The 19,848-nt window shown below is 48.9% G+C and overlaps 1 protein-coding gene across 2 annotated transcripts in view; it reads left to right on the top strand.

Moving 5' to 3' along the window:
* The first annotated feature begins 1,520 nt into the window (after positions 1-1,520).
* Kcnk1 (potassium channel, subfamily K, member 1) overlaps positions 1,521-19,848 on the top strand; it is a 37,031-nt gene continuing 18,703 nt past the window's right edge. Inside the window, exon 1 of one of the 2 annotated variants that reach the window (XM_006530716.3) lies at positions 1,521-3,680. In XM_006530716.3, coding sequence (XP_006530779.1) covers positions 3,326-3,680 — 355 coding nt within the window. In that variant the 5' untranslated portion in view covers positions 1,521-3,325. The remainder of the gene's footprint in view (positions 3,681-19,848) is intronic. The other variant, NM_008430.2, reaches the window with a different exon arrangement.

A 19,848-nucleotide genomic window follows, 5' to 3' on the forward strand; every position in this document is an offset into this window, starting at 1 on the left:
GATAATGAGCAACCAAAAAGGAATAGAAGGGAGAAGAGAGATCATCTATGAGAACTGCTGTGTGTGCACACGCATGTACACACGTGTGTGCATGTACATGTGTGTGTGCATGCTCACATGCACATACATATTCTGGAGGACAAACAGGACAACCTCAGCTGTCTTTCCTTAGGTGCTCATCACCTTGTCTTTTGAGGCAGGGTCTCTCACAGGGCTGGAACTCATGCCAAGTAGGCTAAACTGGCTGCCCAGCCAGTACCATGGCTCTGCTAGTCTCCTCCTCCGAAGCATTAGGGTACAAGCATGGACCACTCATCTAAAAGAAAAATGTCTAATGATGACCTTTGAAAGCCAAGATGCTCCTTGTTCCAGGTGTTTATTAGAGTGTAACAAGTTAATACAAGACTGGGTGACTTAAGACAAGAACCTCTCATGACTCAGGCAGGGCTCAGATGAGAGATTTGTGTAGTCCAGAGGACACACGCAGATACTAGTCCAGTGGATTCTGGGTTTGAAGTTTGGGGGAAAACTACAGCCCTATTTTGCTGTGTCACTGAATGATCGATCAGGAGGTTGGACTCAAATGAACTACCCACCTGACACATACATGTGGCCTTCCCACCGAGGTTCAAGGTTCCCTGACTGGACGAGTGTTCCAGGGGTCAAGGTCAGCAGCTTCGGTTTTTATGTCCTTCCCTTAGAAGTCACACAGTGTTTTCTTTAATGAAGTCCGCTGGTTGGGACAGTCTCGGGCAACCCAGTCTCAAGCACAGAAGACCCAGCTCTGCCTTTTTATAAGAGGAGTCTGAGAATTTGCCAACACCTGTGTTAAGGTCCCTACCTGCTGCATGTGTGTTTGTGTGCATGAGGAAGCCACCATACCTGGACACGCAGTATCACTATCATCGCAGCATCCAGGACACTGGGAGAGTTGTGGGCTTCGGAGAAGGAAGAAGCACCCGACCCCCACACACCAGAGACACTAGCAGGAACCGGTAACCCGGGCCCCTCAGGTGGAGGAGGCATCTTGAAGCGGCAGCAGCAGGGAACAACAGAGAGGAGGGTAACACTGTGAGGGCAGGAGGCCTCTGATGGTATATCCTCCAGGGAATGACAACCCCAAGGACAAACAGGGCAGGTGAGCATAGCTTAGCATCTCACAGGACAGTGTGTGAGGAGGAAAGGACGGCTGAGCGTGACTCGGGTTCTCAGAGAGCTGGAGCGCAGCTCTGTGTCTCAGAAAGCAAACACCCAATGTGGTGGGTTACTGTTTCCCCTAGAAAACAAGATGTGTTTGTCCTTGGGAGAGGGGAAGAAGGAAGAAATGGATGACCAATGGGGGGACTTTGAAATACAGAGAGTGATGTGGAGGGATCTCTGAGGAAGGCAGGAGGTGAGATTATTCACTAAAATTAAAAAAAAAAAAAAAGAGTAAATCTGCTGCACACTCTCTATGAATATATGACTTCTAAGAACGTCTGTTCAGTAGGCAGATGATGGAATTTTCCAAGTATTTAGATTAATTCGGATTTACTTTAATGCTTTCTCTTACTGATATCATCTACCATAGATGAGGAGTATTTTTTTTTAATATAAGAAATTGAAGCTACCTCTCTCCTCTACTTCCCCACAAACAGCTGCTGGAGGCAGTTCTACTTCTACATGTTAGCCTGCTTTGCAGACACAGTTCTGTTACAGGGTACAGCATAAACGGTTCGCATATTTGAGATTCCAGACAGCTGTGCTTACGTCTGCATAGTCTTCAAATTCATCTTTAAAGATCAGATGTCATCTTGGCTGGGGAACGGTTCAGCAGTCCAGGTGCTAACCACGGTCCCGGCAACCGGAGTCCATTCCCGGAGTTCATTGGAGACATTGATAATAATGATAATGCTATGATGATGATGATGATGCTTCAACATTTTTTTTTTTAATTCGAGTCCTGAGTGTCTGACCACAAGTCTGGGTACCCAAGTACTTTACCACTACGTCATCTTTCCTGCTCCCATTCCCCTAGTTAGGAGCCTTTAGAATGTCCCTGACTCTTGACTCCATGTGCATGTAATGACAAAAATACACCTCTGTGTGTGGAGTGGTGGTTTGAATGAAAATGGCCCCCACAGGCTCATAGGGAGTGGCGCTATTAGGAGGTGTAGCCTTGTTGGAGGAAGTGTGTCGCAGGGGATTGAGCTTTGAGGTTTTAAATGCTCACGCTGACCCAGTTTTATTCTTTCTCTCTCTCTCTCTCTCTCTCTCTCTCTCTCTCCTGTTTGCCAATCCAGATGTAGAACACTCCGCTCTTTCTCCAGTATCATGTCTGCCTGTGTGCCACCATGTTCCCAGTCATGATAATTATAGACTAAACCTCTAAAACCGTAAACCAGACCCAGGTAAATATTTTCCTTTATGAGAACGGCTGTGGTCATGGCGTCTCTTCACAGCAATAAAAACCTAAGACAATAGGTATGATGTATGGCACGATATATAAGACAGGATACAGCTATGCTGAGTCTTATGTATGTGACTGTCATCCTTCTCTAGGAAGTGTCACAGAGTCAGGTCCTCCACCCCCACCCCTAGAAGCACACAGCTAGACTCTAGAAGCACACGGCTGCACATGTCTATGCAGAAATGTAGAACCCAACCTCATCCACCATCAGTTCCTCCGTGCCCTAGCGCACATTTCCATTTCTGTCTCCTGACCACGAAGTCCTTAAAGTTTGGGGTATTGTTTAGGCTAAAATCCAGAAGCTGTGTTTTCCTGTTCCAGGTGGAGGATGGGGTCAGGAGAGGATTCAAGTAGCTTTTTAGAAAGAGGTTCATTGTATTTTCAATAGTCTGGGCAGCAAATGGCTTAGCTGTCCAGTCAACAAGACAGAGGAAGACAGGATCTATCTGTACCCTTGGTATTTGGCTATAGTAGCTTTAATCAGGAGGAATGCCTGGGGGGACAAAAGTAGCTAGGACGGGGGTTACGGTGGCGCGCGCGCGCGCGCGCACACTCTCTCTCTCTCTCTCTCTCTCTCTCTCTCTCTCAGCTCAGGCCTGCTGACTGCACTGGGGAAGGGAAGAGGGAGCCAGGCAGCCTCCGGGTGGCCTGGCCAGGGTCTGGCGCCACCAAACCTGCACTTTCCGGTTTCGGAAGCCAGGTAGGGGGCGCGGGCAGCCAGCAGCTCCCGCCAAGTGGGTGAGAGCGCTCCGCCCGACCAACTCCCGCTACCTGAGCCGGCCACCACGTCACCGCCACATCATCTGGCCTCTTGTATTTGCACGAAACCAGGAAAGGGAGCGGCGGCGGGAGGCGCGGAGCGCGGGCGCCGGGAAGATGCTGCAGTCCCTGGCCGGCAGCTCGTGCGTGCGCCTGGTGGAGCGGCACCGTTCGGCCTGGTGCTTCGGCTTCCTGGTGCTGGGCTACCTGCTCTACCTGGTGTTCGGCGCCGTGGTCTTCTCGTCCGTGGAGCTGCCTTATGAGGACCTGCTGCGCCAGGAGCTGCGCAAGCTGAAGCGGCGCTTCCTGGAGGAGCACGAGTGCCTGTCGGAGCCGCAGCTGGAGCAGTTCCTGGGCCGCGTGCTGGAGGCCAGCAATTATGGAGTGTCGGTGCTCAGCAACGCCTCGGGAAATTGGAATTGGGACTTCACCTCGGCGCTCTTCTTCGCCAGCACCGTGCTCTCCACCACAGGTAGGGCCGCTGCTGCCACCTTACCCCAAACCCCGGCGTCCCCAGGCCTCCGCTGGGCGCATCCTGCGGTGGCTCGCAGTGGCGGCAGCCAGTGAGGTGACCCCGGAGCACGATATGGGTACTGCAGCTGTTACTCTTTGGGAATGGTCTCAAACACTCTGGACCTTGAGGCTGCAGGGGTCTCATTCACTTCTCCGTCCTTGTGAGGAGCAGGTAGGAGCTGATGGGAGGGTAGGTCCCCGACATTTCTGTCCTGGCAACTGAGCAGCAAGACCAGGAGATGAGGAGAGTATCCTGTGCTTAAGAGCGTTCGCCTCCTTCTGGCCCCATCCCAGAGACCCCAGGCCGAGAAACCTAGCAATGACCCTTGGATGGGTCACCTTCATGACTGTGACTCCCTTCCCTACTGTAGACCTATTACAGCTTCTTTGGATCTGTTTTGGGGACAGTGGTGACATCACTCTGCTCTCTGCAGGTGACCTCTAAGCAGGCAGGCCTATGGGGGTTTCAGAGTAGGAGGAAGGGTGGGAGAAGGGAAGGGAGTCACTTGACCTGGGCCCCACATGGTGGGGCTTCCTGAATCAGCGGTTACTTCAACTTTAGGTGCGTTGAGCTTCTCTTCTACTTTGAGGCTTCAACGTCTTCAAGAGGCTTAGAAATCCAGCTGAACATACATGCCCAGGGGCATAGCAGTTAGACTAGATGGAGAGAGGCCAGGTTTCGTCAGTGGTGGCTAGCCATGCGTGCAGGCTAGGAAGGACATAAACGGTGCACGGACAGCCAGAGGGACTCTCAAAGGGCCTCAGTACCGTGCCTTCTTCTTATGCATGAGATCCAATTTTTGAAATGGCCCCTTTTGGCAGGCACAAGGTCACACAGTGCCCAGGGACACTCTGGAATCCGAGCCTTGTGAGTTCTTGCCAGGAACAGTGTGTTATGCCCCTGCCCCACCTTTGCAAGTGACTCAACTGCACCTGGGTTACTCCAGCCGTTCCTTCTCCCTCCTCTCTGCCTCTCAGGCTGACCCTTCTCAACTTCCTTTGGGCTGCGGCCGGGTAAATTATTTTATTAATTACCCACTATTGTAAACACCCAACCTCCAGCCAGATCAGGTAAATTTATTGTTTGGAAATCTGGGGTGAGTTCCTGAACTTGTAATCGACACAGAAAGAGTTCTAGGCTGTGTTGCGGTATTTTTTAAAAAAAAAAAAACTGTGTTAAATGGATGCCGAAACAAGACAAACCTGTTGGCTCACTTTCCAAAGAAAAGTCTCCTCCCCCCCCTGCTGCTCACAGTCCCGGCTTTATCTCAACATCACCCAGGCCAGTCAGGTCTTTTTGGATCCTATTTGTGTCAGAGTGTAAATCCCTCCTCCACCATAGACATGAATGTTTACATAAAGTTCACAACTGGCTCACAACGTTGGCTGAGCAGTTTGAGAATGAAGACTGCCCTTACCCTGCGGGCCTGGCAGACAGGGCAGGGATAGGAAGAGCCAGGAGAGAAAGCATGCTTTTCCTAGGTGGCGTTTGTGGGCAGTGCTGAAGTTCTTGTATAATCCTGGTATCCTATGCATCAAAAGCTAGTTCAGATCCCATTTCTTCTGGGGAATCTTTGTTTAATGTGAGCTCAGCCCCTAATGTTAGGAATCACCACAACTCCTGAAATATCCTCGAGAGGGGAGTGGGGTGTCTGATGTATGAGGGGAGGAGTGGGGTGTCGTGTTGGTATTCCTATTGCATTGTCCTTCTGAGGAAGAAAGTCTGTACTGTGGTATTGGAACAAGGGTTTATTTAAGAAAGGAGAGCAAGGGGCACTTAGGGATAAGCCAGACAAAGGAGGAGACTCTCCGTGTATAAAACCAGCTGATCGGTGAGACGGTGGGTGTAGTGAACAGAGTGCTGTGAGTCAAAGCCCCTCCTCTCTCAGTTTTGAGCTGATGCCATCATCGGACACATTTGATAGCACCTCTGGTTTCCAAAATGGTTTTGTGGCAGAGATGCAGATGGTGCTAAGATTGGAGCTGGTGGGTTTCACCACTTAAGAAACTGTTCACTGCAAGAGAAGACCTCAGATGGCCTGCATCCCTCCTCCCCTCACAGTAAACTTTCCGTCAGTTGACTGTGACTGTCAGCTAGTTTGGCCCTTTCCTGTTTGGCTGGAACAGTAGGGCAGGCTTCACAAGGGTACATTTCTGCTGGCCTTGGGTACTGGGGAAGCTGAGGCAGGTGGATTGCTGTGATTTTGAGGTAGTAAGACCTTGTTTCCCACTCCCTACTAAACTCAAACCACAGCAAACCCCATAAAGACACCCTTGCTGGCTGCCATTTTAGCATAGGCTAACAAGGGCTTTTGTCAGTGTCTGCTGGCCCCCATGCCACCAGCTTCCATCGATGGAAGGAAATGGGTGGAATGTCCCCAGCCCTTTTAGAAGAGGCCTAAGGATAACAAAATTCTTCACTGGTCTACAGCCATGCTCTGGATGTATCTATTCTCTGAAGCTAAGCAGGGTGAAACTTAGTTAGTACTTAGATGGGAGGATCTGTTTTTAATCTTCCTGGGTAGAGGAGACAAGATGGTTGCCTCTCCCCACTGCAAGTTTCTTGGCTGAGACACCACACAAGGAGAGGCATCTCCACGTATTTGCTGTTCACAGAAGTGGCACAGCAGCCTCCGGCAATACGCATGGACATTTCTACCTTCTGTGTATAAAGTGGGCTCTCTTGCCTACTTTCAGTGAGGGTCCCTTAGAGGAGGTCTATTCTGAGACAAGAGGGAGGAGAACAGAGCCACAGCCTTCCCACATCTGCCCTTCCCACGAATGTGGAGGAGCAGCCCTGAATGTCATCGACCTTGATTCGAGTGAAACTTAAGGACAGCATCTCAAAATCATGTTAGAACTGAGGAAAGGGTTCCCGAGCCAGGCTTTTCCGAGGGAATGGGGCATGTAAGGGAAAGAGGAGAGCATGGCACCTGTGCACCTTCTACACAAGGAAATCACAGCTGGCTTCTTGGGGAACGAGAGATCATCATGCTAGTATCATCAATAGCTGGGTAAAACTTTGAGCCCTGTTATTCATTCTTAGCTCCCTCTTTCCCTTCCTCCCTCTCTCAATTCACTCCCTCTCTCCCTCTCCCTCTCTCTTTCCTCTCCCCCTTCCTCCCTCCCTCTCTCACCCTCTCTCTCCTCCTCTCCCTTCCTCCCTTTCCTCTCCCTCCCTCTCTTCCCTTCTCTCTTCCTTCCCTCCCTCTCTCCCTCCCCTCCCTCCCTCCCTCTCTTCCCTTCTCTCTCCCTTCTCTCCCTCTCTCCTTTCCTCTTTCTCTCCCTCCCTCCCTTCCTCCCTCTCTCCCTCCTTCTAATGTTATGCTTTGTTCACTGCTGGGTCTCAAACTCCAGGCCCCACACTATGGTACGTGTTAGGAAAGCACTAATTAAGCCCAAGACCTTGTTTGTTTGCTTGTTTTTTAGATAGACTCTCACTAGGCTACCAAAGCCTTTTCTGTAGCCTTGAACTCCAGATCAACTTGTCTCAACCTCTTGCATAGCTGGGGTGGAAGGCCTGGGTCACCACCAGGCTCAGCTGCCATCCATTCTTAGGACCAACATGAGCGGTGGGTGAACTATGGGTTTGCTGTCTCCTGCACCCCTGCAGGCGGGGCCACAGCATGATGATGGGTATCCTGTAAATGTACCGTTAGGAGTCAGGCAGCTCACAAGCTGTCTCTACCCTTTGCTTCTTCTCAATGTGTGGGTCACATGACAGAGTCTGTTCTGCCAACTGCAGATAAGTGACTTTTCCCACTGTAAGCCTCATCTAAGGCCAGGAAAACCAGGTTCACACTTGTATTCCCTGTCCTAGAGAAGCTGAGGCAGAAGGATTGCTGAGAGTTCATAGCCAGCACCAGCTATAGAGTAGAACTCTGTCACACACACACACAATCAAAAGAAAAAAAAGTGTTCAAGAAAGAATTGTTTGGGGTATTTTGACACCAGGCTTTGGGTTAGTCAGGGCAACAACTACCTGATCACTAGTGGTTTTAAATATGGGGTGGGGACAGGTAATAACGGGTGCTGCCTGATCCCTTTTAAACCTGTTGTCAGTAGGGGGATGTGTCATTACCCTCAGGCAGTGTCTCCGAGCTGTCTAGGACAGACAGGGAACATTAGCGCCTGCTGTGCAGCTACGCCCACAGCTTTAAGAAGCCTGAACCATGCTCCCCATATTTTCAAATAACTGGAAAAAGCAGCAAAAGAAAAAAATATTCTGAACACAATACAAGCTGGCAACAATCCACTTTCCTGGTGTGTAAGAGGTCTACTGCCCCAGCCACACCTGTTGTTTCCGTGTTCCTTATGGCTGCTCTCTGGAACAATTGAAAGGTTGTCATGGAAACCACAGGGCCACACACCCTAAAACACCTGTTCTCTGTGTCTTTACAAAGCAACTTTCAGACACCTGTTAGGAATGTTCTGGAAGGAGCTCTGGGACCCGCTGAGTGCCGTACACTTTTGTCCTCTTGCCATAAGACAGCTGCAGTGGTGTTCCTCACAGTTCCCTGGGAGCTGCTAAGCTGGATGTCACCTCTGAGATATTGATTCCCAGCAAGACTTCTGGGAAATCTATGGCTATAGGTGGGTGTCCCAAGTTACTCAGACAAGTCTGTGACACATCCCCATACTTTCTGAAGGGCAACAAAGCTATGCGTCACACTAGGATTATTTATCAAAAGTGAGTGCAGAACATTGTGCTGCATGCTGGTCAACCCAGCACTTCAGAAGTGGAGGTCTGGGAACGCAGAGATAGCCTTGGCTATGTGAGATCCTGTCTCAACAAAACCGGACCAAATAAAAGAGTAGTAAATATGCCTTCTATCTAGAACGGGAATGAAAGCAAACAATGAACAAGACAGTCTCCATCAGCCAGGGTGGAGCTGTAATCCTGGAGGCAGAGGGGAAACAGCTTCTCTGCAGAACCATGTCCCATGTCGGTCTCACTTTCTCTTTTTAGATTTGCCTTAAATTACGTGTCTGTATATGATTGTGTCTATGTATAATTATGTACAGATGAGCGCAGGTGTTATCAGAGGCCAGAAGAGGGGGTTAGAGTCTCTGAAGCAAGAGCAGGAGTTATATAGGTAGCTGTGAGCCCTCTGCTTAACACAGGGGCTGGGAACTGAACTTGGGTCGTCTGGGAGAACAGAACAGGGCTCTTATCTCATCTCATGGAGTCATCTCTCCAGCCCTGGTCTTGGTTTCCATCCACTGAGCTGTGTGGTTTTGTGAGCCCATGTAGGCTGAAGTGGAAAGGCAAGAACACAGGTAGCGGAAAGGCAGACAGACCACGACCTACAAAACTAAAGTTCTAAAGACTGTGGGCTGTGGACCACATCACTTTCTCATAGTGCAGAGGCGGGAGCTGAAACCCGCAGGCTGAATGCTCTGCTTGCCTTACAGCAGTGAGTGACCAGGCTACAATCTCTCTTAGCCTCCAGCTGCAGAAGGTGGTTTCGGGTCTGACTGAGTCTCCCACAAACTCCCATGTTCAAGTCCTAACCAGAAACCTGGAGCATGGTCTGGGTTTAGATATAGGAGGCCTAGAAAGATCGGTAAGTGGAAAATGAGGACCCAGCTGGAAACCAGCGTCCTGGCAGCCAGGGAAGCCTGAGAAGAAACTCCCCAACTCCTTGATGTTGGACTTCCGGCCTCTAGGGCTGGGATTCCAGAAGTAGAATGTCAATTTCCGGTTTAGAACACTGGTCTGTGATCTTGTGCTGTAATAGCCATAGTAAAGAAGCAGGGGGTGGGGTCTTTTGTCTGGTTTGTGTTTATTTGTTTGTTTGGCTGGTTGTTGTTTTTTTGTTTTGTCCTTTAGATAGAGGGTAGCGGGGAAGGTCAAACAAAGGAGCAGAAGAAACAGAAGTTTCCAGGGTGTGGGACTCTGTAATCCTGGCAGTATGGAAGGGAAGCAAAGTGTATTGGTCAGGGTTTCTATTCCTGCACAAACATCATGACCAAGAAGCAAGTTGGGGAGGAAAGGGTTTATTCAGCTTACACTTCCACATTGCTGCTCATCACTAAAGGAAGTCAGGACTGGAACTCAAGCAGGTCAGGAAGCAGGAGCTGATGCAGAGGCCATGGAGAAATGTTCTTTACTGGCTTGCCTCTCCTGGCTTGCTCAGCTTGCTTTCTTACAGAACCCAGGACCACCAGCCCAGGGATGGCTCCACCCACAATGGGTCTTCCCCTCTTGATCACTGAGAAAATGCCTTACAGCTGGATCTCATGGAGGCATTTCTCAAGGGAGGCTCCTTTCTCTGTGATAACTCCAGCTTGGGTCAAGTTGACACACAAAACCAGCCAGCACACAAAGCTAAGAAAAGAATTTCTAAGTCTTTGCTCTTGTAAGCCTTATGCACGGACCTCAAACAGGACATTACTCCTACAGAGCCAAATATAGATACAGACGACCTTGAGCCAAAACCACACTTCAGCATGCTCCTACTTAAGAACACTGTGTAACGGGCTTGTGTGTGTGTGTCTGTGTGTGTAGGGTTCTTGCTGTGCCATCATAAGGACCTGAACTCAATCCCCTAGCACGCAGATCAAAAGCCCACATAGTCCACACCAGCTCCTCAGGAGGCAGAGGCAGGGAGAGCTCTGGTATTTGCTTGTTAGTCAGTCCAGCCTCAGATGCAGCAAGAGATCCTGTCTCTGGGGGAGGGGGGTGCTGGGGGGGGGGGTCAAGAGGAGACAGATAAAGAGGACAGCTGACATCTTCCTCTGGTTTCTGTGCCCACAACGGCATGCACTTGCACATAGGTGTGCACACAAACATGCACACACACTGTATATGATAAATTCTATGAGAGCTTCTAGCCAGCATTGGTCAAGGAGAGAGAACAAAGACTTAGGCTTAAATGTATAAACCCGTCTGTTCTACATGAAATCTTTAGTGTCTCGCTATCTCAAAGGGTTCTTTTGCCCTTCAGCCCCAAACTTGCTGTTTCTGTACCTATTTATAGAACTTGGAACATACTGCTACAACCAAGTGGCCGTGGATTTCAAGGCAACTCCATCTTTGCTTTTAATAACAGAACTGTGAGTCCTGTTAGGAATAAAATCTTCCCTTGAGCCATTAGCCCAGTGGGAGCAGTGAAGCCCTCAGGACACTGCGGAAGGGAGAGTATCTACAACATTGACTGGTGTTAGGGGGAGGGTCTGTGACCTGCAGGACACGATTGATTGACATTACCCAGACCAAAGCAGGTAGAGTTACCCTCAGTCAGTTCTTTGGACCTATTTTCACCCACCCCAACCCCAAAGTTGCCCCCCAGCACAAGGCTGGCTTCAGGGACAGACCCACAGTTGACACTAGATGCTCTTTTGGCATGGTTAGAGTGTCGATCTGCTGGATTCTATTTTCAAGTGGCATCCATAAATGGCAACTGCATTAGTGGCTTTTCCCATCACTGTAAGGGAATAACCAACAGAAGTCACTTAAGGAAAGAATGGTCAATTTCAGGTCAGGGTTTGAGGGCACGGTCATTGGGGAAAGTCTGATGGCAGGAAGTGAAGTAGCTGGTCACACAGTGATGACTTGGAGAGAGATAGATGATGGTCACACAATGGCAACTCAAAGGAGAGAGATGGATACTGGTGCTGAACTTTTTCATTGTTACACACTCCAGGACTCCAGCTCATGGGATGGCGCTCCCGACATTTAGGGTAGATTTTTTTTTTTTAAAGGCTCAATTAGCCGATCTCTCTCACAGGCAGGCTCAGAGGTTCTTCTTCTAGGGCATTTTAGATCCTGCCAAACTGACAATCAGGGCCAGTCATCACAATCATTACAGTCAGACCCTTTCGGTAAGGACTAGGTGCCATGGACCACCCCAGCCGGGTACGGGGGTCCCTGGGATGTGGGTTCTCAAGGTCAGGTGGGTAAGGATTCGGCGGTGACAAACAGAAACAAACACAAGGGCAGTTTGAATTGGAGTGTATTTTGCAGCTCTCAGCCAAGGGTTTTATACACAGAGAAACAGGTGTTACAGCTCTGAAAAGCTGTGTTCAGTGAAGCAGAGAAATAGAACAGACATGAGAATATCATTTGGTACATCAAAACACAAAATCATTCAAGTCTTAGAACTTCAAAAAAAGGTGTTTTCAGTAAAAACATCCAGGTAGAACGGATATTGTTATGATCATTTAGTACATCAAAATACAAAAATCATCTAAGGCTAGTGGCAAATTCCCAAGAAGAAGCTAATGAATGTGTGTGATCCTTTACGATTTAACCTCTAGTTCCTGTTCTTCTGTAACTCTTCAAAACATAAATTTAAACTGTTTCAATTCTTTCTAATTAAGGCTTTCTTAAACAAGATACCAAAACCTACTTCTGATGACACACGTGCAGCCATATAAGATATTATTGTTGGGAAAGTTTATATTTATCAATACTATCTTATACATGATTTATAAAGTGAAGCGCTGGTTTTCCTGGAAATAAGGTCATGTTTCGTGACTCCATTTCAAGGGATGGTTTTGTAGCCATGATACTCGCTTAAGATCTTGGCCTAGGCTATCAGGAACATCTTGTATATAGGAAAAGGAATAGAAAACATAAAACAGATAAGTAGCCAAGAGATCTACAGCTCAGTGATTTTTCTCCTGGGAAGAGTTCCACAACCGGTTCCAGGAGGCCTCTCCCTTTTGAGGTCAAATGCCTCAGTCTGTGGAACTTGTCACACAGATCCTTACTGGAGGTGGTGTGGCAAGTAGGGTCACCCAGACTCTTGCAGTAAGGAGCAGAGTCACCCAGACCCTTGCAGTGTGGAGCAGGGTCATTCAGACCCTTGCAGTGTGGAGTAGGGTCACCCAGGCTCTTGCAGTGTGGAGTAGGGTCATTCAGACTCTTGCAGTGTGGAGTAGGGTCATTCAGACTCTTGCAGTGTGGAGTAGGGTCATTCAGACTCTTGCAGTGTGGAGCAGGGTCATTCAGACCCTTGCAGTGTGGAGTAGGGTCATTCAGACTCTTGCAGTGTGGAGTAGGGTCATTCAGACTCTTGCAGTGTGGAGTAGGGTCACCCAGGCTCTTGCAGTGTGGAGTAGGGTCACCCAGACTCTTGCAGTGTGGAGTAGGGTCACCCCCATCTGTGCCCAGGTGGTGAAGCACGTGGTGTTTGAGGATCCTGTTCTCCTGAGCCTGTCCTCTGCCCTGGACTCAGCTAGGCTTTTATCCTCCCTGTTCATTTTAGGGAGACTGTGTCCTTGCTGTTGGTGTCAGTTTGCCAGTGGCCTGCTGCTGGGATGTGACGCTGGCCAGAGATCTATAAGAAGGTCCGGGGTGGGGAATTGGGCTGGTAAGCTTGTCTGCTCTTTTCTACTGCTACATACTGTGTTTACACACTTAGGTTTGCAAAACTGACTAAGGTTACAGTGACAAGGTCGGGGGGCTTCCACCACACAGCTGCGGCTTTCGGGGCCGCTGTTCAGACTTTACTCAGTTACAATTCTGTAAAACTTCTCCCCATGTTGGGCAGGCAGTGTACAATTCAGGCCCTTAAATCTGCGAGACAAGCCTCTGGTCATTAAGCTACATGCTACCTTGATTTGGATGCGTTTCTAATGTGGCGTGGTTAGAAAATTCTGCCATATAAATGGATGTCTATTAGTAGCAGAGAAAATTAGAGGATTCACACAAATTATTTCTAAACTTTTGGAAATTAAAAAAAAAAGATTTAATTGTGATTATCTGTGAGTGCCTGAAGATGGTGTTCTCACTCCCTTCTCCCTGTCTGTCTCATTTTGTTGTTTTCTCTCTTTCTCTCTCTCTCCCTCTCTCCTTTACCTCCTCTCTCTCTTGTTTACCCCCTTTCTCCCCTTTCTCCTCCTCTTTCCTCTCCCCCACTCCCATTCCCCCCTCCCTCTCTCTGCCTCTGTTTCTCTGACTCCCTCTGTCTCTTTGTCTCTGTCTCTCTTCCTGTTTCTCTCTCTTCCCCTCCATCCCCCTTCCTTCCCCCTCTTCTCTTCTCTTCTCTTCTCTTCTCTTCTCTTCTCTTCTCTTCTCTTCTCTTCTCTTCTCTTCTCTTCTCTTCTCTTCTCTTCTCCTCTCCTCTCCTCTCCTCTCCTCTCCTCTCCTCTCCTCTCTTCTCTTCTCTTCTCTTCTCTTCTCTTCTCTTCTCTTCTCTTCTCTTCTCTTCTCTTCCAGTACTGGGACTTGAACCCAGGACCTCACATCACACATTCTAGGCAAGCCCTCTGCCGCTGAGCCGCCTCACTTCCCCTTCAGAGGCCTTTGCATGGGCCACTTCACAATTTGAAGGAATCTTTGCTCCTCAACAGCTGCCTTCCATCCCTTAGGGCATGCTTTCTATTTTCCCACCCACTATTCCCGGCACAGCCTTGGTTTGGAATAGGAACAGGGAAAGCGAAATGTCTTAAACCAAAATTAAAAGGTTCCAGCATTCCTGTGACCAAAATTCTTCAAGCGCTTGAGTACCGGTTACCAAGGTACTCAATTATTTAAAGAACATGGTTAGGTGGATTAAGTTAATTAAAGACACAGGAGAAAGCTGTTCCCAAGCTGCCTGCCTATGTGTCACTGCCGAGTGGCTCCCAGAGGCTCTGAGCTAAGAGAAGGGCCCCTTCGCCCTCTACCCGCCACCCTCCACCCAGGCCCTGGCAAGTACCACAGAGGCAGCCTGTGGACTTACTGCACAGCTCCAAATGGGCCGGCCTCCTACTGGGCATGGAATGGCAGAGTCCCCTGCAGAAGGGAAGGGTGTGCTGTGTGGATGAGCCATCTGTCACCCACACCATTCTAGCTCATCTCCTGCCATGTCAGAGCAGTTGAAGCTTAGCAGTCCAAACCATGAAGACAAAGAGAGACTGAAAACAAAAAAGCAGAAAGAGCTGGTCAGAATGGAAGATGACACGAGTCCACCTTCTTTCTCCTGGCAGTAGAGGGAGCTGAAGGAGGACAGCCTGAGGATGCCTCCTCTTGTCCCACTGTTTCCTGGGACCAGTCTCCCGCAGCACACAGGCTGTCAGCTCCTCTCGGCGATGGTGGGGTCTGTCCGCAGTCCCTTCTGAGTGTCCCTGGCAAAGACCATGGGAAGGACACAGTGAAGTTACATCACCAAGAGTCAGTCTGGTTGATAAAGGTCCATCGTGATTTCACAAAGAGTGAGACTAATTTTAGTTAGCTAAGACTAACGGCTAATTTTATTTTGTTAATGTCACTTACTTAGTTTAATGTAACTTTTTGAGATATGGTTTCAGGTGTCCTCGGCTGGCCTTGATCTTGCAGCCATGAATGACTTTGAACACCTGATCCTTTTGCTTCTGACTCCTGAGTGTGGGGATCACAGTCAGGAGCCACCATGCCCCGTTTATGCAGTGGGACTGAGCCTAGGGATTCCTGTGTGCGAGGCAAACACTCTGCCGACTAATCTACATCCCTACCCCTTCATGCCTCGTTTTAAGGCATCGCTGTGTTCAGATGTGATGAAGAAGTCTAGAAAGATCAAATGCAGGGCAGTAGGTATGAAGGTATCCAGCTGGGGACCGAGGTAAGGGTAAGGGCTGGGTTCTCTAAAGGGTCATCTCCAATCAGTGTTTTCGCCGGGGCTCACTGTTCCACTTGGGCCACAGGGGCCTATTTTCTGAGTTGGGTTTTTTTCCTATTGAGTTCACAGTACAGAGACAATCACGTAATCTCCGAGAGCCCCCACGGCACTCTGCAGACGGGAAGAGATGCAGAGGCAGGTTGAATGAGGCCCCTGGCACCGTGTGGGACTCTGTAGGACTTGATGTGGGTGGCAGTGACCTGAGCAACAGTCTACGGGGAGGCAATGGCATTTGATTCGCTGACTCGGGTGAGCTTGGGCTGGCGATGCGGAAGGAGACTGTTCTGCGCAATGCGCATGTCCAGAGGCAGGCATGAGGCTGTCCATAGAGAATGAAAATGCAGCCTTCAGGAGTCCAGAGTACAGAATTACTCACGCCAACGGCAATAGCAGCCAGGTGCAGGTGCAGGGCTGGGCCTTGACAAACGAGCAGCAGGAGTCATTGTTGTTATCTGATGCATGGCCTGGCCTACACGCTATCGAGGACAGGGGAAGCTAAATCAGGCAAAGCTGGCTTCTGCCACACTGAACTAAGGGCCTTGCTCTGAGGAGACTGAAGAGACAGAAGAGACACTGATCACAGGCCCTGCATGTGAGAGGTCAGAGAGGTGGGATAGGAGGAGCCAAACTGTGCATAGAGCTTCCCTAGGAGAATCCTGGCGAATGTAAACAGAACATTACACTCAGTGGGTTATTTTAGGGTCACAGTCGTGGCCTTGGCAGGTCCCCAATGAGCCAGGCTTGGCCACCTGACATCAGTGGGCCGCTTAAAAGGACCGGAAGTAGTGAAAGCACACAAGAAAGGACACTTAGGACCAGTGACCTCCAAGTCCCTCTCCAGGGCCCTGACAGGAGGTTTAGACTTAAATAGAGAACAAGAGGATTCAGTGAAGATCTGGTCAAGGTATGGTCTCATCCATCACTGACCATTGTTATCAGGCTCCAGTCTGATCTTCTAGGTGTCTGACAGGCGGTCAGAACTGTGAGATAGGCCTTCTTGGGAGGTTAGCCCTCGATCAAGCTGGCCCCATGCTGTAGCCTTTTCCTCTTGAGATTCCTGGGGAACCTCCATTTCTTGAAGTTCATTGTTTCAATGGTCTGATAGGCAAAGGGAGGGCACAGTGTCTCTTTAGAGTATCTTCACTCCTGCCAGGATGGTTACAAAGTTGTTCTCTGTCCCTCTGAGTTCAAGGCCAGCCTGGTTTCTATTGTGAGGTCCAGTACAGCCAGGGCTATGTAAAGACATGGGGGGTCTCACAAATCCCACCCTGAAAAAGTTGTTCTCAGACCTCCACATACAGCATGCAATACAATGCACACACACACACACACACACACACACACACACCAGCCCCAGGAAATCACAGGTATGGGAATTGCTTCAGAGCCATGCCTCTGAGGTCATTACTGATAGAACAAAGGATGGAATGCAGCCTCCCTGTTTGCTGATGACGAGACAGATGTACACCTCCTTTGGGACTGTGCACGATTCAGGGTTACAAAATGGAGGAGCACCTTGTTCTGTGTTCTTACCACCATCCCCAAGGCTAGGCAAGACTCATACTTTGGGTATTCTGTGCAGGCCTTGGGGATGGTGGACTCACTATCCCAGATTCTCATGGATCCAGCTCTGGGGTGATGGGCAAGCTCTCAAGGGTGTAGACTAATATATGTTCCGGGATGAGTCACAGATGGTATATGTCCACACAGTTGGTGTGGGTCCAAGTGGGTAGTCATCCAATTGCTATGCTCCTAATTGTCCCAGTAAAACTGTGACAACACACTGAGACCACAACAAAAACCAGTGACAATTCAGCTCTTAGGTGAGCCCTGATGTTCCTGTCCCATAAAGACATGGTACTCTGTGTGTATCTGGGCTGTGTATATACTTGTTCTTGCCGGGTGGTCAGGATATCTGGTGTGTGTGTGTTTATGTGTGTTTGTGTTTATATGTGTGTTTGTGTATGTGTGTTTGTGTGTGTATGTGTGTGTGTGTTGTGTGCATATGTGTGTGTATGTGTTTATGTGTGTTTGTGTTTATATGTGTGTTTGTGTATGTGTGTTTGTGTGTGTTGTGTGTTTATATGTGTTTGTGTTTATATGTGTGTGTGTGTTTGTGTTTATATATATGTTTGTGTGTGTGTGTGTGTGTTTGTGTGAGTGTGCATGCACATATATTTAATTTACATGTGCTAGTGGAGGCCAGAGGTCGATGTTTGCTGTCTTCCTCAATCATTCCACTCTGTGTTTTTTTGATTCAGGATCTCTCACTGACATGGGACTCAACATTTTATTTAGAGGAGCTTCAGGGGTCCCACTGTCTCAATCTCCTGTGCTGGGAGTAGAGACCTATGTAACATTCCTGCTTTGTTACTGTAGATTTTTGTGGGTGCTGGGGATTGAACTCAGGTTCCCATGCTTAGGTGACAGGCACTTTACCGACTGAGCCACCCTGAAACTGGGTATTCTAAATACAGCTCTTGGTATTATGTAGCTGTTCAAGGTAATTTCTTAGGGTTCTAGACTCAGAAAAGCGACTAGCTTTTCTCTAACGTCTGGCTAGTCTCACTGTTTCTCAGGACACAGGATGTCATGGGTTCAAGTCCCAGTTTCACAGAAGTGGTGTGGAATCCATGCAGACTTTGTGCCAAGTTCCCATCAGTAACTTTCACATTAATGATCAGCCAGCATCTTCAAAGGATGTGATTTTTTTTAAAAAAAAAAAAAAGATTTATTTATTTATTTATTTATTTATTTTGTATGAGTACACTGTAACTGTCTTCAGGCACACCAGAAGAGGGCATCAGATCCCATTACAGGTGGTTGTGAGCCACCATGTGGTTTCTGGGAATCGAACTCAGGACCTCTGGAAGAGCATTCAGTGCTCCTAACTGCTGAGCCATCTCTCCAGCCCACACACAGGATCAGACCTGCAAAGTCTCCTTTTCCTTCTTGTTACTTTCTTTGAAAGGTGTGAACCCAAGAACTGAGTGTCTTACTGATCTGACATGTGCAACAGGCACATACGTCCACACTTCATGACCAGGCAGAAGTGTTTGAATTGCAAAGTGAGATCCACCAGACTTGTTTGGGTTTGGGGGATTGGGAGTGCACAACAAGGTTTGGCCGTGTATCCCAAGCTGGCCTTGAACTGGTAATCATTCTCCTGCCTCAGCTTCCTGAGTGCTAATATTACAAGTGTGAGCTGCCACCTGGCTAACACTTCTGACTCTCTAGAATAGCCCTCTGTCCAGGTCAGACATTCTGACCCCCAGTGTGGGACACTGAGATGTGTTTGGACAGATGACCTCTAAGCTGCTAGAGGACCCTACAAACTTGATGCTGAACTCATGCTGTTAATCAGGGGTGAGCATTGGAATTGCCGGAAGACTCGCTCATCAATCAGACTGCTGAGTGTTGCACCCCTACTCTGATATTACATCATTCTAGCAGGCATTCTTAAAAAGAAGATGGCCATGCATTGCTTCTGTACTGCCTGAGAAACATGCTCCATCTTTAGCCTGTCTCTCTTATCCTGTGTCCTAAGTGTTAACTCTGACAGAGGCTGTGGTTAGCAGATGTCATAAGCAAAGTCCTGAAAAGGACAGGGTATGACTCACAGGGGAGCTACTCACTGGACGTCTCACATTTGCTTAGCTAATACAGTTGAGAACCAAGGCTCCAAGGGTCAGGGCTTGGTTGGGTCCCAGCCATGATACTCCTCCTGAGTGACAGGTACCAAGGCCAGCCAGCCGTAAAGACTCAAAGGCAACAGGAATTGATCATGGCCTGCGCTCTGTATCAAAGTGGTGATGCAAAATGTGAGCCCATCCTTTGTCTGGCTGAGGTTCTCACAGAAGCATGACTGTGGAGAGCTGCAGGCTTCCTGTCTGGCATGGGAGGGTTCTAGAATCTGCTGAGCTCAGCCTTCTCCTTTGCTGGTCTCTAAAGGTGACTGGGAGAGGTCAGGAGAGCGCTCGGTGCGCAAAGCGCCTACTGTGCAAGCACAAGGACATTAGCTTGGCTCCCCAACACCCACTTAATTTGTATGTGGTGGCATAGTGTGCAATTCCAGACTGGGGGGAGGAGGAGTCAGGAGGATCCTTGGGGTTTGCTGACAAGCCAGTGTAGTCAATCTGTGAGCTCCCATTTCATTAAGAGCTCCCTGTCTCAAAACGTAAGGTGGAGGGGACTCACCAACACCTGTATTTCAAGTCCCAGGTAATCTGACTCTCTCTTCTGTACCTCCCCAAGCACCAGGCCATCACAGGATGGACCCCAGTCCTCTGTAAAAGCAGCCAGTGTTCTCAACTGTGCAGCCATCCCGCCAGTCACACGACCTATCTCTTCATCATCATGTCACTGAAGATATTAGCCAGGAAAATGTCTCCATCCTTAAAAGCACTTTGGAATCTGTCTTCCTTTGTCTTCAGTCTGACTATATCTCTCTGTCTCTGTTGCCCCTTAGCCTTCTCAGAGGCTCAGCTTATCTTTGTAGTTCTCTGAGTTGTTAGATCAATGTAAGACAGTAGCACTGGG

This window comes from Mus musculus, chromosome 8 (genome assembly GCF_000001635.26).
Source record: "Mus musculus strain C57BL/6J chromosome 8, GRCm38.p6 C57BL/6J".
NCBI lineage: Eukaryota > Metazoa > Chordata > Mammalia > Rodentia > Muridae > Mus > Mus musculus.